General features: G+C 34.7%; 1 protein-coding gene across 1 annotated transcript in view; it reads left to right on the plus strand.

The window, feature by feature from the left end:
- PLXNB3 (plexin B3) overlaps positions 1–18177 on the plus strand; it is a gene marked incomplete at its 5' end in the record, with an annotated part of 74451 nt that overhangs the window by 31971 nt on the left and 24303 nt on the right. The window contains 1 exon segment of the mRNA XM_053696042.1: positions 877–982. Coding sequence (XP_053552017.1) covers positions 877–982 — 106 coding nt within the window.

An 18177-nucleotide genomic window follows, 5' to 3' on the forward strand; every position in this document is an offset into this window, starting at 1 on the left:
TGTTCTCTTGGTATTCTTAGTTGAAAGCTAGACCTAGGAATGCTCATATGATAACTTCGAAACCCTTGAAGACCTCCTCTAATCACATGCTTTGTATTTGCTTTTCACAGCAGGGGAGAGCTAGTTCAGGTAAACCCTATAGATAACATTGTGAGCACGCCCGTGGATTGTGGCAGACACTGCACTAATTGGCTAAAATGTAAGTCAATAGATAATAACTAAAAGTCATGTGATTAGGGGTGGTCAGAAGATGCTTAGATACAAGATAGTCACAGCAGTAAAAAGTGTATTAATATAACCGTGTTGGTTATGCAAAACTGGGGAATGGGTAATAAAGGGATTATCTATCTTTTTAAACAACAAAAATTCTGGTGTTGACTGTCTCTTTAAAGGAACACAAAACCCAAATTTTTTTCTTTCATGATTCAGATCATAATTTTAAACAATTTTCTAATTTACTTCTGTCATCTAATTTGCTTCATTTTTTGGTATCCTTTGTTGAAGAAGCAGCAGTGCACTACTGGGAGCTAGCTGAACACAATGGTGAGCCAATTACATGAGGCATATATGTGCAGCCACCAATCAGAAGCTCCTGGACCTACCTAGATATCCTTTTTCAACAAAGGATATCAAGAGAACATATCATATTAGATAATAGAAGTAGATTGGAAAGATGTTTAAAATCATATGCTCAATCTGAATAATAAAAGAAAATATTTGGGTTTTATTTCCCTTTAATTTTACCCTAACTGTGCTGCTGCTGCTTCTGCTAAGATGAGGTTTTAACTTAATGGGAGACTGCTACTTTTATTGAGCGGTATAAATAATAATTGGGGATTACACTAATTACTGTTAGTCTCCATCTTTTGTCGCCAGGATAATTTGCCTCCTGTCTGCCAGTGATGCCCCACATAGCGGACCTGTGGCTGTGTCTGTAATGGGTCGCCCTCCTGGAATGTCTAGCCAGCTTTTTGCCTATAAGGTGAGTCTGTTTGCCATTTCTGCTAAATAATCTGGGCACTAAGTATCACAACACAGACTGGGAATGATTTTGTGCGCCCATGAGTGCCCACTTAAACCATACCCCTTACCTCTGTCTGCCTACGTTGGGTATCACCAGGTCAGGGAGTTATGTCACACCTATTTAATGGTCTGTAACATTAGATAAAGACTATAAAGTTCTATATAGCACTCAGATCAGTTGTATTTTTTTTTTTAACTTTATTGATAAGAAAATCGAAAAACAGAAACAAATAGAAACGTTTTATTGCTTATATACATTTAATAATATGTGCTTATTGAGCTAATTATTATGGCTTGATTCTCCCATATATAAAAACAGACGGTATTTAGAATGCGCCGTTTGGAGATATTGCTTTTACCTATATAAGAAATGACTAGTACTTTTGGGGAACCAGTTGATAATTTGTCACTTAAAGCGATATTCCAGCCAAAATTGGAATGCACATATAGATGCATTTCAGTTTTGAAAAGAAGCATTTTTGTAATATACATGTATAGCTGCTTTAAGAGTTTAAGTATTCACCGTGCACCATCATTTTAAACAGAGCACTTGCTCAGATAGCCTAAAGTGCTTATACATTTGGTAATGACTCAATTTGCTAATTGCTGACATGATCCAAGCCCCACTGACACTCTGGGCAGCTGCACAATTTAAATTCTGGTCCTTGAGAATATCTAGCTATGCTTCACATGCACGTGAAGAGAAAAATGCTAACACTAAAACAGTGATTTACTTTTACTAGAAGCATTTTTGCTAATATATGTATATTGTAAATATGTGTCTATTCAAAGATGTAATTCATTTATATACATTTCAGTGTCCCTTTAATTCTAAGGGGGAGGGGCTTTTATTACAGTTAATAGCAAAGTTCCTCATTGTGGTGTATTTAGTTCTTCATTATGTATGACCTGAAATCCAAAAGTGATCGCACAGTTTAGTATACGTTCTGATATTACTCATTTATCTTAATGGTTAATGGGTCCAAAAGTGACTCTGTGTAACATATAGAAGGTCCCTGTAAAGTGAATGACATTACCAGTATAGATGTGTTTCCATGTGAATGTTTATCCTTGCTACTGACACTAAAAAATGGGGATTTTTGTTTAGTTTGCAGTGCGACCGGAGTAACTCTGAACCAGATTTACTCAGTCTAAATCTTGCCTAGTGTTTGATACTATGTTAAGATGTTTTTATTTTTTGATACTTATTTGATACTGTGTAAAACAAATGCAAGTGTAAGTTTCAATTTACTAGAAGTATAATAATTTCAATCCGTAATATGAAAGACAGATATCTGGTATTGAGTAAATAATATAAAGAATTTATTCAAAGTAACTTATAAATACATGCATACAGTAAAAACAATAAAAGCTAGAACTACCTATTATTTGACCGGATCCGGAATTAAAATATAATCAATACAAGACAGTTAGAAATATAATTATTCTAAAATATAATAGCGTACCTAGAAATATGTATGTGATATTACTAACTCGAGCAAAAAAGGGGGGCTTATAGTTTATATGTAGATTCCTGCATATATTAATATAACACACATGGAATAGAAGAATATGCAAAAATGCATTCGCCCGGGGCTTAAAAAATAAAAGGTACCTTAAAAAAGAAAAAATTCCAAGATGGTTGTACTATACCGGTATAGTTATTCTGTAAATCCTGTTTGTTGAAGCAAACTATTGTGGAAACCCACCAGGGGGTCTCTTATAATCGTATCCAGAGGGTCAGTATGGCAATAGTTTGTTGCTTTAGTTGTGATCTTTTTGATGATGTGTAGGTTACGATTTTTTGTATCCTTTGTTGGAGGACCCACCAGGGGGTCTTGCACAGTCTTTCAGGTGTTTGGTTAGAAAAGTATTCTCAAGTTGCCAAAAACTGTGCGATGTTAGGAGATCTTGTGTATCCTTTGTTGGAGGACCCACCAGGGGGTCTTACACAGTCTTTCTGGTGTATTTTATTGTGCAAAAATACAATCTTCTATTTGTTCTTGCTGATTATTTAGTTGGATGTTGTCGGACTTTGTTCTCTAATTTACTTTTGTTGAACGGTTCGGTTAGAGAAATGACCACAAATTGCCAAGCTGTGCGATGTTTTAGGCTATGTTTTGAGCTTTTTGGTTACTGTGTGACCTTTTTTAAGTATTTAGATTCTTTTGCGGTACCGGAGGGCTCACACTGGAGTCGAGTTCTGCTAGATTTCTGACTTGTTTTTTTTTTGCTCTCTCATTTGTTGGCGGTCCTCGATCTTTGTACCTTACATAATATTGTTCCGATAGCGGTTCTACTTCCTTGTCTTGATCTTTAGTGTAGAGCTGCTGGATATGATTTAATGCAGATGTGGAAGTTGGAATAAAGTCCTGAGTCTCTGGAGCAGTATGTCTGGACGCGTTTCGGCTGTCAACTGCAGCCTTTTTCATACATAATGCTCCAATTCAGTTTGGCGGTCTTATTTGAACCTCTGGTCTATTCTCCCATTGGTTGAATTTTTTACCATGTCTGGTCTATTCTCCCATTGGTTGAATTTTTTACCATTGGTTGAATTTTTTACTATATTGTTGGCTCAGTTTAGATGCAATTATATAGGAACAGTTCTTTTGGTATATCCTGATCTTATAATCAATTTGAACTTAGTACATACAGATAAACAATCAAAATAATATTTGGTTGGTAAAATAAGAAAGTTCTGGGACCAAGATGATTTTTTATGTCTAAAGAATAGATTAGATCTATATTCACGGATGCAGATATTTGTCGATCATATGCTTATAAACGTTATGATGTTGAAAGTGAATAATAAATTTAAATTTATTTATTTGGAGGTAAAACTTGTTAAATAGATTTATTTAAAAACAATTAAATTGGATTTCTTTTATTACACTTCTAGTCCGTTAATGCTTAGTAGAATCAATTACTTGATGTTGTATTCATTTCTGCATGATCTGCTAGAATGTTGAAGTCTCTTTGGCTAAGCACTATGTATTTCTGTAATTAACAGATAGGTGGAACTTTCAGTGGCTATAAGTGCATTTACTATATTAAATAATTTGGGTCTTAGGGTATATTTGGAACAAATCGGTGGATTTAATTAAATTCATTTCATCCTTATTTAAAGTGTCGTTTAACTTTATTGTTTTTGATTAATTTATGTCTGATATTCATAGGTGGATATTAAGATTAGTGATATGGGTATTCTTTCGAGTGGTGGAAATTTGGCTTAGTACTTCAGGAAAGGTGTAATGCTGAAATCAATATTTAATCCTTTTGGTGCCTTAGTCTCTAGTTCATAAATCCACTTGTACTCTAATTTTAATAACTCATTCTCTATATCGCCTCCTCTCCAGTTTTGGTTTATTTTGTCTATTGCAACATATTTGAATTTCTTTAAGTCACAATTGTTACATTTTAAGAAATGTTGTGGTACTGGGAGATCTTTGTTTCTATCCTCTCCTGCGTGCTCTATAGATAGTATATGTTCCCTCACTCTCTCCCTGACAGGTCTAGTAGATTCCCCTATGTATTGTTTTCCACAAAAACATTCAAGAAGGTATATTATATTTTTGTCTGTACATCGGATTTGATGTTTTATATTATATTCTTTTCCGGTGGTGTTGGATTTGAATTTCTTTCTCTTTTCAGAGTGTCTACAAGATTTGCAGGCAAAACAGGGAAAAAAACCTTTTATTTCGTTACCTTTGAGATCTCTATCTGGTTTCTTTTTCTTTTTTAGGTCAGTAGGTGCTAATTTAGTTTTTAAATTATTAGCTCTTCTGTAGATGATTTCGGGTTTTTCACCTATTTGGTCCTTTAATTTTTCATCTAATTTAAGTATACTCCAATGTTTTTGTATAATTTTTTCAATTTTCTTGTGGTCTTGGTTATATTGGGTTATAAATGGTAATTTTGGTTTTTCTTTTTTTGTGCCAGTGTTTTGTTTATAAATTATTTCATTTCTATCTCTGTTTTTTATTACTTCTATTTGTTTGTCTATAGTTTCACTATTATAGCCTCTTTCAATGAATTTCTTTTTTAATAGTTTTGATTGTTCTATGTAATCTTCTTCTTTTGTGCAATTCTTTCTGATTCTTAACAATTGTCCTTTGGGGATATTGTTTTTCCATTTGCTATGATGGCAGCTCTCTGCATGAATATAGTTGTTACTATCTACTGTTTTGAAGTGTGTCTTACTCTTGATTTGGTTATTTTCAATATAGATCTCTAAGTCAAGAAAGACGATTCTTTCATTACTGATTTCGTACGTGAATTTTAAATTTTTTTCATTTTTATTCATTTTGTTATAGAATTCCTCAAACATTGACTTCTCCCCTTTCCAAATCATTAAAATATCATCTATATATCTTTTGAAGCATACCAGGTTCGCTCCCAATTGTGTGTTAGTTAAAAAATCTGTTTCCCATAGCCCCATAAATAGGTTAGCATAACTGGGAGCGAACCTGGTACCCATAGCAGTTCCGCAGATTTGATTATAGAAATTTCCTTCAAAGAAAAAATAATTATGGGTTAGAATATATTTTATGCTTTCTAGTATGAAATCTTTGTGTGTTGAAGACATTTCGTTGTCGCTACTTAGATAATGGTCAACTGCTTGTAATCCATCTATGTGTTTAATGCAAGTATATAATGAGGAGACATCGCATGTTATAAGCCACATTTCTTCGGTCCATATTATATCCTTTATTAATTTTATTACATGTGTGGAGTCTTTTATATAACTTTCTAGATTTATGACATGCTTTTGAAGGTATTTGTCAACATACTCTGAAAGGTTGGAAGTGAGGGAATTAATACCCGATACAATGGGGCGGCCTGGTGGGTTATTAATATCTTTATGGATTTTTGGTAAAGTGTAAAATAGTGGTATTTTTGGAAATTGTGGTAGTAGATAGTCAAATTCTTTCTCTGTTAAAACTTCTTTTGTTAAAGCGTCTGTTAATATCATTTTAAGTTCTAATTTGTAAAAACTGGTCGGATTCCTGATACATTTTTTATAGGTATTTTCATCTAGGATTAATTCGTTACACATTCTTATGTAATGTTCTTTATTTAGGATGACAATCCCTCCACCCTTGTCCGCTGCCTTAATCACAATACTTTGTTCTTTTTCCATTTTTTCTAATGTTTCACTTTCTTTTTTTGTTAGATTATTTGTTTTAAATTTGGAGTTGTTTACAATCTTTAATTTTCTTAGATCTTCATTTACAAGTTTCTCAAAAGTTTCTATACATGGGCCTTTTTCGTGTTTTGGGTAGAATGTTGATTTATTCTTGAGGTTAGAATGTATAATACCGTTTGTGTTGTTTGTTTGTGTACTTTTGACTTGTTTTTCTAGTGGTGTTTTGGAAAAATATCTTTTCAAAGTTAGGTTTCTAACGAATTTTTGTATATCTATATATGTGTTGAATTTGTTTAATTTGTTTGTTGGAGCGAATGTTAGACCTTTATTTAGGATTCTCTCTTGTTCCTTATTTAGGGTGATTGAACTCAAATTAAAGATTCCTTTTTTGGGTTTGCTTGTTTGCTCTATTTCTTCTTTTTGTCTCTTGGCTTTATATAGGCCAATTCCTCTCTTTCCTCTCTTTCTGAGTCTTTTCTTTTTCTTATGTTCCTGATTTCTCTTTCTGGTATTATTTCTTCCCTTCTCATTTGCCCTATGTCTAAAAAATCACTGTTAAAGTTTGATGCACCCTGGTGATCTATATCTATATTTGACAGTGGGTTGAATCTGTTATGTGTATTGTGTTCATTAGTATCCCTCTTTTTTTTTGTGTCTGTTGGTAATCTATTTTTGTGTTTTGGTCCCTATGCTTGACACTACCTTCATCCCTTCTATATCTCCAGTATCCATTATGTCTTTCATTCTGTCTGTTCCAATATTGATTAGGTCTCTGATTGTATTCATTTGGTCTGTAATTGTGTGAGTTGTAATGTGAATTTGTGACATTATCTCTTTCTCTATTATGATACGATTGATTGTGTGTTTGATACCCTCTATTGGTGTAGCTATCTTTATTCCATCTATCCCAATGTTGGTTTTCATTTGGCTTTCTATTATAATAACTCCCATCGTTATAGTTTTGGTAATGTCTTTTGTGATAGGTGTCATTATCATAATTTGTATGTTCATAGTGTCTCTGATCTTGTCTCCTAAATTGTTCCTTATGTGTTAAATTAGGATTGTCCTCTCTTTGTTTATTTCCTTCTTTTATAGTTATGGGATCAGTGTTATCATTGTGTTGTTTATTTTGAAATTTATTAAATCTCCAATTATGTGTGCTGAAGCATAGATTTCCTTCTTTACCTTTGAAGTTAGTATAATCATCTCTGTCCCTTTCTAGTTTTCTTTTTTTGATCTCTATTAATTCTTTTTTGGTTGTTTTTAACAAATCTTGAATAATTTTTTCTCTTTCAAGAAACTCTTTGTCTTTTTTATATAGTTCTAATTTTGTTTCTAATTCATTTATTTGGTTGCCTAATTTAATTAAAGTATCACCTCTAAATTCTTTAATTAATTGCATTAGTTTTATTGATGCTTCCTCTAATATTTCTCTCCATTTTGTAATAAATGTTTCATCATCTATTTTAAATGCACATTGCTTCTTAATCCTCAGACCTCTTGGTACTAGCTTTTCTTCTATGTATTTGTTAAGAGAAGCGTATTCTATTTTTTGTCTCATTTCGCTCAGCAATTTATTTTCTAATTCTCTCATTAGATCTCTTAGATTCTCTGTGTTTTCGTTCTCATGTTTAGTAGTCTCAGTTGGCTCTGTAATTACTCTTTCTTCAAAAATCTCTTCTAAGCTTTCATAAATTGTAGATCTCAATTTGAATAAACCTGATTCTTTACTCATTATATAGTTTGAGATTAAAACCAATTAGGGTAATTTTGATAAACACCAATTTGGGGTAATTGAGGTAGAACGATATAGTGGACTAATGTGATAGTTGCTTTTGGAAGAGCAACTTTCAATTTTACCCTAAATGTTGGTGTGAATTTAGCGGCAGCGAAAACACTACAAACTGTGGTTTTACCTCAAAGAAAACCACCTATAACTAAAGGGATAGTTGTTAGAATATGGGGATTTTTGTTTAGTTTGCAGTGCGACCGGAGTAACTCTGAACCAGATTTACTCAGTCTAAATCTTGCCTAGTGTTTGATACTATGTTAAGATGTTTTTATTTTTTGATACTTATTTGATACTGTGTAAAACAAATGCAAGTGTAAGTTTCAATTTACTAGAAGTATAATAATTTCAATCCGTAATATGAAAGACAGATATCTGGTATTGAGTAAATAATATAAAGAATTTATTCAAAGTAACTTATAAATACATGCATACAGTAAAAACAATAAAAGCTAGAACTACCTATTATTTGACCGGATCCGGAATTAAAATATAATCAATACAAGACAGTTAGAAATATAATTATTCTAAAATATAATAGCGTACCTAGAAATATGTATGTGATATTATTAACTCGAGCAAAAAAGGGGGGCTTATAGTTTATATGTAGATTCCTGCATATATTAATATAACACACATGGAATAGAAGAATATGCAAAAATGCATTCGCCCGGGGCTTAAAAAATAAAAGGTACCTTAAAAAAGAAAAAATTCCAAGATGGTTGTACTATACCGGTATAGTTATTCTGTAAATCCTGTTTGTTGAAGCAAACTATTGTGGAAACCCACCAGGGGGTCTCTTATAATCGTATCCAGAGGGTCAGTATGGCAATAGTTTGTTGCTTTAGTTGTGATCTTTTTGATGATGTGTAGGTTACGATTTTTTGTATCCTTTGTTGGAGGACCCACCAGGGGGTCTTGCACAGTCTTTCAGGTGTTTGGTTAGAAAAGTATTCTCAAGTTGCCAAAAACTGTGCGATGTTAGGAGATCTTGTGTATCCTTTGTTGGAGGACCCACCAGGGGGTCTTACACAGTCTTTCTGGTGTATTTTATTGTGCAAAAATACAATCTTCTATTTGTTCTTGCTGATTATTTAGTTGGATGTTGTCGGACTTTGTTCTCTAATTTACTTTTGTTGAACGGTTCGGTTAGAGAAATGACCACAAATTGCCAAGCTGTGCGATGTTTTAGGCTATGTTTTGAGCTTTTTGGTTACTGTGTGACCTTTTTTAAGTATTTAGATTCTTTTGCGGTACCGGAGGGCTCACACTGGAGTCGAGTTCTGCTAGATTTCTGACTTGTTTTTTTTTGCTCTCTCATTTGTTGGCGGTCCTCGATCTTTGTACCTTACATAATATTGTTCCGATAGCGGTTCTACTTCCTTGTCTTGATCTTTAGTGTAGAGCTGCTGGATATGATTTAATGCAGATGTGGAAGTTGGAATAAAGTCCTGAGTCTCTGGAGCAGTATGTCTGGACGCGTTTCGGCTGTCAACTGCAGCCTTTTTCATACATAATGCTCCAATTCAGTTTGGCGGTCTTATTTGAACCTCTGGTCTATTCTCCCATTGGTTGAATTTTTTACCATGTCTGGTCTATTCTCCCATTGGTTGAATTTTTTACCATTGGTTGAATTTTTTACTATATTGTTGGCTCAGTTTAGATGCAATTATATAGGAACAGTTCTTTTGGTATATCCTGATCTTATAATCAATTTGAACTTAGTACATACAGATAAACAATCAAAATAATATTTGGTTGGTAAAATAAGAAAGTTCTGGGACCAAGATGATTTTTTATGTCTAAAGAATAGATTAGATCTATATTCACGGATGCAGATATTTGTCGATCATATGCTTATAAACGTTATGATGTTGAAAGTGAATAATAAATTTAAATTTATTTATTTGGAGGTAAAACTTGTTAAATAGATTTATTTAAAAACAATTAAATTGGATTTCTTTTATTACACTTCTAGTCCGTTAATGCTTAGTAGAATCAATTACTTGATGTTGTATTCATTTCTGCATGATCTGCTAGAATGTTGAAGTCTCTTTGGCTAAGCACTATGTATTTCTGTAATTAACAGATAGGTGGAACTTTCAGTGGCTATAAGTGCATTTACTATATTAAATAATTTGGGTCTTAGGGTATATTTGGAACAAATCGGTGGATTTAATTAAATTCATTTCATCCTTATTTAAAGTGTCGTTTAACTTTATTGTTTTTGATTAATTTATGTCTGATATTCATAGGTGGATATTAAGATTAGTGATATGGGTATTCTTTCGAGTGGTGGAAATTTGGCTTAGTACTTCAGGAAAGGTGTAATGCTGAAATCAATATTTAATCCTTTTGGTGCCTTAGTCTCTAGTTCATAAATCCACTTGTACTCTAATTTTAATAACTCATTCTCTATATCGCCTCCTCTCCAGTTTTGGTTTATTTTGTCTATTGCAACATATTTGAATTTCTTTAAGTCACAATTGTTACATTTTAAGAAATGTTGTGGTACTGGGAGATCTTTGTTTCTATCCTCTCCTGCGTGCTCTATAGATAGTATATGTTCCCTCACTCTCTCCCTGACAGGTCTAGTAGATTCCCCTATGTATTGTTTTCCACAAAAACATTCAAGAAGGTATATTATATTTTTGTCTGTACATCGGATTTGATGTTTTATATTATATTCTTTTCCGGTGGTGTTGGATTTGAATTTCTTTCTCTTTTCAGAGTGTCTACAAGATTTGCAGGCAAAACAGGGAAAAAAACCTTTTATTTCGTTACCTTTGAGATCTCTATCTGGTTTCTTTTTCTTTTTTAGGTCAGTAGGTGCTAATTTAGTTTTTAAATTATTAGCTCTTCTGTAGATGATTTCGGGTTTTTCACCTATTTGGTCCTTTAATTTTTCATCTAATTTAAGTATACTCCAATGTTTTTGTATAATTTTTTCAATTCTCTTGTGGTCTTGGTTATATTGGGTTATAAATGGTAATTTTGGTTTTTCTTTTTTTGTGCCAGTGTTTTGTTTATAAATTATTTCATTTCTATCTCTGTTTTTTATTACTTCTATTTGTTTGTCTATAGTTTCACTATTATAGCCTCTTTCAATGAATTTCTTTTTTAATAGTTTTGATTGTTCTATGTAATCTTCTTCTTTTGTGCAATTCTTTCTGATTCTTAACAATTGTCCTTTGGGGATATTGTTTTTCCATTTGCTATGATGGCAGCTCTCTGCATGAATATAGTTGTTACTATCTACTGTTTTGAAGTGTGTCTTACTCTTGATTTGGTTATTTTCAATATAGATCTCTAAGTCAAGAAAGACGATTCTTTCATTACTGATTTCGTACGTGAATTTTAAATTTTTTTCATTTTTATTCATTTTGTTATAGAATTCCTCAAACATTGACTTCTCCCCTTTCCAAATCATTAAAATATCATCTATATATCTTTTGAAGCATACCAGGTTCGCTCCCAATTGTGTGTTAGTTAAAAAATCTGTTTCCCATAGCCCCATAAATAGGTTAGCATAACTGGGAGCGAACCTGGTACCCATAGCAGTTCCGCAGATTTGATTATAGAAATTTCCTTCAAAGAAAAAATAATTATGGGTTAGAATATATTTTATGCTTTCTAGTATGAAATCTTTGTGTGTTGAAGACATTTCGTTGTCGCTACTTAGATAATGGTCAACTGCTTGTAATCCATCTATGTGTTTAATGCAAGTATATAATGAGGAGACATCGCATGTTATAAGCCACATTTCTTCGGTCCATATTATATCCTTTATTAATTTTATTACATGTGTGGAGTCTTTTATATAACTTTCTAGATTTATGACATGCTTTTGAAGGTATTTGTCAACATTGCCAGACATGGTAAAAAATTCAACCAATGGGAGAATAGACCAGAGGTTCAAATAAGACCGCCAAACTGAATTGGAGCATTATGTATGAAAAAGGCTGCAGTTGACAGCCGAAACGCGTCCAGACATACTGCTCCAGAGACTCAGGACTTTATTCCAACTTCCACATCTGCATTAAATCATATCCAGCAGCTCTACACTAAAGATCAAGACAAGGAAGTAGAACCGCTATCGGAACAATATTATGTAAGGTACAAAGATCGAGGACCGCCAACAAATGAGAGAGCAAAAAAAAACAAGTCAGAAATCTAGCAGAACTCGACTCCAGTGTGAGCCCTCCGGTACCGCAAAAGAATCTAAATACTTAAAAAAGGTCACACAGTAACCAAAAAGCTCAAAACATAGCCTAAAACATCGCACAGCTTGGCAATTTGTGGTCATTTCTCTAACCGAACCGTTCAACAAAAGTAAATTAGAGAACAAAGTCCGACAACATCCAACTAAATAATCAGCAAGAACAAATAGAAGATTGTATTTTTGCACAATAAAATACACCAGAAAGACTGTGTAAGACCCCCTGGTGGGTCCTCCAACAAAGGATACACAAGATCTCCTAACATCGCACAGTTTTTGGCAACTTGAGAATACTTTTCTAACCAAACACCTGAAAGACTGTGCAAGACCCCCTGGTGGGTCCTCCAACAAAGGATACAAAAAATCGTAACCTACACATCATCAAAAAGATCACAACTAAAGCAACAAACTATTGCCATACTGACCCTCTGGATACGATTATAAGAGACCCCCTGGTGGGTTTCCACAATAGTTTGCTTCAACAAACAGGATTTACAGAATAACTATACCGGTATAGTACAACCATCTTGGAATTTTTTCTTTTTTAAGGTACCTTTTATTTTTTAAGCCCCGGGCGAATGCATTTTTGCATATTCTTCTATTCCATGTGTGTTATATTAATATATGCAGGAATCTACATATAAACTATAAGCCCCCCTTTTTTGCTCGAGTTAATAATATCACATACATATTTCTAGGTACGCTATTATATTTTAGAATAATTATATTTCTAACTGTCTTGTATTGATTATATTTTAATTCCGGATCCGGTCAAATAATAGGTAGTTCTAGCTTTTATTGTTTTTACTGTATGCATGTATTTATAAGTTACTTTGAATAAATTCTTTATATTATTTACTCAATACCAGATATCTGTCTTTCATATTACGGATTGAAATTATTATACTTCTAGTAAATTGAAACTTACACTTGCATTTGTTTTACACAGTATCAAATAAGTATCAAAAAATAAAAACATCTTAACATAGTATCAAACACTAGGCAAGATTTAGACTGAGTAAATCTGGTTCAGAGTTACTCCGGTCGCACTGCAAACTAAACAAAAATCCCCATATTCTAACAACTATCCCTTTAGTTATAGGTGGTTTTCTTTGAGGTAAAACCACAGTTTGTAGTGTTTTCGCTGCCGCTAAATTCACACCAACATTTAGGGTAAAATTGAAAGTTGCTCTTCCAAAAGCAACTATCACATTAGTCTACTGACACTAAAAAAACAAGGTTTTCTTTCATGTAATTAGCAAGAGTCCATGAGCTAGTGACGTATGGGATATACATTCCTACCAGGAGGGGCAAAGTTTCCCAAACCTCAAAATGCCTATAAATATACCCCTCACCACACCCACAAATCAGTTTTACAAACTTTGCCTCCTATGGAGGTGGTGAAGTAAGTTTGTGCTAGATTCTACGTTGATATGCGCTCCGCAGCAGGCTGGAGCCCGGTTTTCCTCTCAGCGTGCAGTGAATGTCAGAGGGATGTGAGGAGAGTATTGCCTGTTGAATGCAGTGATCTCCTTCTACGGGGTCTATTTCATAGGTTCTCTGTTATCGGTCGTAGAGATTCATCTCTTACCTCCCTTTTCAGATTGACGATATACTCTTATATATACCATTACCTCTGCTGATTCTCGTTTCAGTACTGGTTTGGCTTTCTACAAACATGTAGATGAGTGTCCTGGGGTAAGTAAATCTTATTTTCTGTGACACTCTAAGCTATGGTTGGGCACTTTGTTTATAAAGTTCTAAATATATGTATTCAAACATTTATTTGCCTTGACTCAGAATGTTCAACATTCCTTATTTCAGACAGTCAGTTTCATATTTGGGATAATGCATATGAATAAATCAATTTTTTTTTCTCACCTTAAAATTTGACTTTTTTCCCTGTGGGCTGTTAGGCTCGCGGGGGCTGAAAATGCTTCATTTTATTGCGTCATTCTTGGCGCGGACTTTTTTGGCGCAAATTTTTTTTCTGTTTCCGGCATCATACGTGTCGCCGGAAGGTGCGTAATTTTTGACGTTTTTTTGCGCCAAAAGTGTCGGCGTTCCGGATGTGGCGTCATTTTTGGCGCCAAAAGCATTTAGGCGTCTTTTTTTGGCGCTAAAAAATATGGGCGTCACTCTTGTCTCCACATTATTTAAGTCTCATTATTTATTTCTTCTGGTTGCTAGAAGCTTGTTCACTGGCATTTTTTCCCATTCCTGAAACTGTCATTTAAGGAATTTGATCAATTTTGCTTTATATGTTGTTTTTTTCTATTACATATTGCAAGATGTCCCAGATTGACACTGAGTCAGAAGATACTTCTGGAAAATCGCTGCCTGGTGCTGGATCTACCAAAGTTAAGTGTATCTGCTGTAAACTTTTGGTATCTGTTTCTCTAGCTGTTGTTTGTATTGCATGTCATGACAAACTTGTTAATGCAGATAATATTTCCTTTAGTAATGTTACATTACCTGTTGCTGTTCCGTCAACATCTAATACTCAGAGTGTTCCTGTTAACATAAGAGATTTTGTTTCTAAATCCATTAAGAAGGCTATGTCTGTTATTCCTCCTTCTAGTAAACGTAAAAAAGGTCTTTTAAAACTTCTAATTTTTCAGATGAATTTTTAAATGAACATCATGATTCTGATTCTGATAATGGTTCCTCTGGTTCAGAGGATTCTGTCTCAGAGATTGATGCTGATAAATCTTCATATTTATTCAGAATGGAATTTATTCGTTCCTTACTTAAAGAAGTCTTAATTGCATTAGAAATAGAGGATTCTGGTCCTCTTGATACTAAATCTAAACGTTTAAATAGGGTTTTTAAATCTCCTGTTGTTATTCCAGAAGTTTTTACTGTCCCTGATGCTATTTCTGAAGTAATCTCCAGGGAATGGAATAATTTGGGTAATTCATTTACTCCTTCTAAACGTTTTAAGCAATTATATCCTGTGCCATCTGACAGATTAGAATTTTGGGACAAAATCCCTAAAGTTGATGGGGCTGTCTCTACTCTTGCTAAACGTACTACTATTCCTACGGCAGATAGTACTTCCTTTAAGGATCCTTTAGATAGGAAGATTGAATCCTTTCTAAGGAAAGCTTACTTATGTTCAGGTAATCTTCTTAGACCTGCTATATCTTTAGCGGATGTTGCTGCAGCTTCAACTTTTTGGTTAGAAGCTTTAGCGCAACAAGTAACAGATCATAATTCTCATAGCATTATTAATCTTCTTCAACATGCTAATAATTTTATTTGTGATGCCATCTTTGATATCATTAGAGTTGATGTCAGGTATATGTCTCTAGCTATTTTAGCTAGAAGAGCTTTATGGCTTAAAACTTGGAATGCTGATATGTCTTCTAAGTCAACTTTGCTTTCCCTTTCTTTCCAGGGTAATAAATTATTTGGTTCTCAGTTGGATTCTATTATCTCAACTGTTACTGGAGGGAAAAGGAACTTTTTTACCACAGGATAAAAAATCTAAAGGTAAATTTAGGTCTAATAATTGTTTTCGTTCCTTTCGTCACAATAAGGAACAAAAGCCTGATCCTTCACCCACAGGAGCGGTATCAGTTTGGAAACCATCTCCAGTCTGGAATAAATCCAAGCCTTTTAGAAAACCAAAGCCAGCTCCCAAGTCCACATGAAGGTGCGGCCCTCATTCCAGCCCAGCTGGTAGGGGGCAGATTACGATTTTTCAAAGAAATTTGGATCAATTCAATTCACAATCTTTGGATTCAAAACATTGTTTCAGAAGGGTACAGAATTGGCTTCAAGATAAGGCCTCCTGCAAAGAGATTTTTTCTTTCCCGTGTCCCAGTAAATCCAGCGAAGGCTCAAGCATTTCTGAAATGTGTTTCAGATCTAGAGTTGGCTGGAGTAATTATGCCAGTTCCAGTTCTGGGGTTTTATTCAAATCTCTTCATTGTACCAAAGAAGGAGAATTCCTTCAGACCAGTTCTGGATCTAAAAATATTGAATCGTTATGTAAGGATACCAACATTCAAAATGGTGACTATAAGGACTATCCTGCCTTTTGTTCAGCAAGGGCATTATATGTCCACAATAGATTTACAGGATGCATATCTGCATATTCCGATTCATCCAGATCACTATCAGTTTCTGAGATTCTCTTTCCTAGACAAGCATTACCAGTTTGTGGCTCTGCCGTTTGGCCTAGCAACAGCTCCAAGAATTTTTACAAAGGTTCTCGGTGCCCTTCTGTCTGTAATCAGAGAACAGGGTATTGTGGTATTTCCTTATTTGGACGATATCTTGGTACTTGCTCAGTCTTCACATTTAGCAGAATCTCATACGAATCGACTTGTGTTGTTTCTTCAAGATCATGGTTGGAGGATCAATTTACCGAAAAGTTCTTTGATTCCTCAGACAAGGGTAACCTTTTTAGGTTTCCAGATAGATTCAGTGTCCATGACTCTGGCTCTGACAGACAAGAGACGTCTAAAATTGATCTCAGCTTGTCGAAACCTTCAATCACAATTATTCCCTTCGGTAGCCTTATGCATGGAAATTCTAGGTCTTATGACAGCTGCATCGGACGCGATCCCCTTTGCTCGTTTTCACATGCGACCTCTTCAGCTCTGTATGCTGAACCAGTGGTGCAGGGATTACACAAAGATATCTCAATTAATATCTTTAAAACCGATTGTACGACACTCTCTGACGTGGTGGACAGATCACCATCGTTTAGTTCAGGGGGCTTCTTTTGTTCTTCCGACCTGGACTGTAATTTCAACAGATGCAAGTCTGACAGGTTGGGGAGCTGTTTGGGGGTCTCTGACAGCACAAGGGGTTTGGGAATCTCGGGAGGTGAGATTACCAATCAATATTTTGGAACTCCGTGCAATTTTCAGAGCTCTTCAGTCTTGGCCTCTTCTAAAGAGAGAATCATTCATTTGTTTTCAGACAGACAATGTCACAACTGAGGCATACATCAATCATCAAGGAGGGACTCACAGTCCTCTGGCTATGAAAGAAGTATCTCGAATACTGGTATGGGCGGAATCCAGCTCCTGTCTAGTTTCTGCGGTTCATATCCCAGGTATAGACAATTGGGAAGCGGATTATCTCAGTCGCCAAACGTTACATCCGGGCGAATGGTCTCTTCACCCAGAGGTATTTATTCAGATTGTTCAAATGTGGGGACTTCCAGAAATAGATCTGATGGCTTCTCATCTAAACAAGAAACTTCCCAGGTATCTGTCCAGATCCAGGGATCCTCAAGCGGAAGCAGTGGATGCATTGTCACTTCCTTGGAAGTATCATCCTGCCTATATCTTTCCGCCTCTAGTTCTTTTTCCAAGAGTAATCTCCAAGATTCTGAAGGAATGCTCGTTTGTTCTGCTGGTGGCTCCAGCATGGCCTCACAGGTTTTGGTATGCGGATCTTGTCCGGATGGCTTCTTGCCAACCGTGGATTCTTCCGTTAAGACCAGACCTTCTGTCGCAAGGTCCTTTTTTCCATCAGGATCTCAAATCCTTAAATTTAAGGGTATGGAGATTGAACGCTTGATTCTTAGTCAAAGAGGTTTCTCTGACTATGTGATTAATACTATGTTACAGGCTCGTAAATCTGTATCTAGGAAGATATATTATAGAGTCTGGAAGACTTGCATTTCTTGGTGTCTTTCTCATCATTTTTCCTGGCATTCTTTTAGAATTCCGAGAATTTTACAGTTTCTTCAGGATGGTTTGGATAAAGGTTTGTCTACAAGTTCCTTGAAAGGACAAATCTCTGCTCTTTCTGTTCTTTTTCACAGAAAGATTGCTAATCTTCCTGATATTCATTGTTTTGTACAAGCTTTGGTTCGTATAAAACCTGTCATTAAGTCAATTTCTCCACCTTGGAGTTTGAATTTGGTTCTGGGGGCTCTTCAAGCTCCTCCGTTTGAACCTATGCATTCATTGGACATTAAATTACTTTCTTGGAAAGTTTTGTTTCTTTTGGCCATCTCTTCTGCTAGAAGAGTTT

The sequence above is a fragment of the Bombina bombina genome, chromosome 12 (genome assembly GCF_027579735.1).
Source record: "Bombina bombina isolate aBomBom1 chromosome 12, aBomBom1.pri, whole genome shotgun sequence".
Lineage (NCBI taxonomy): Eukaryota > Metazoa > Chordata > Amphibia > Anura > Bombinatoridae > Bombina > Bombina bombina.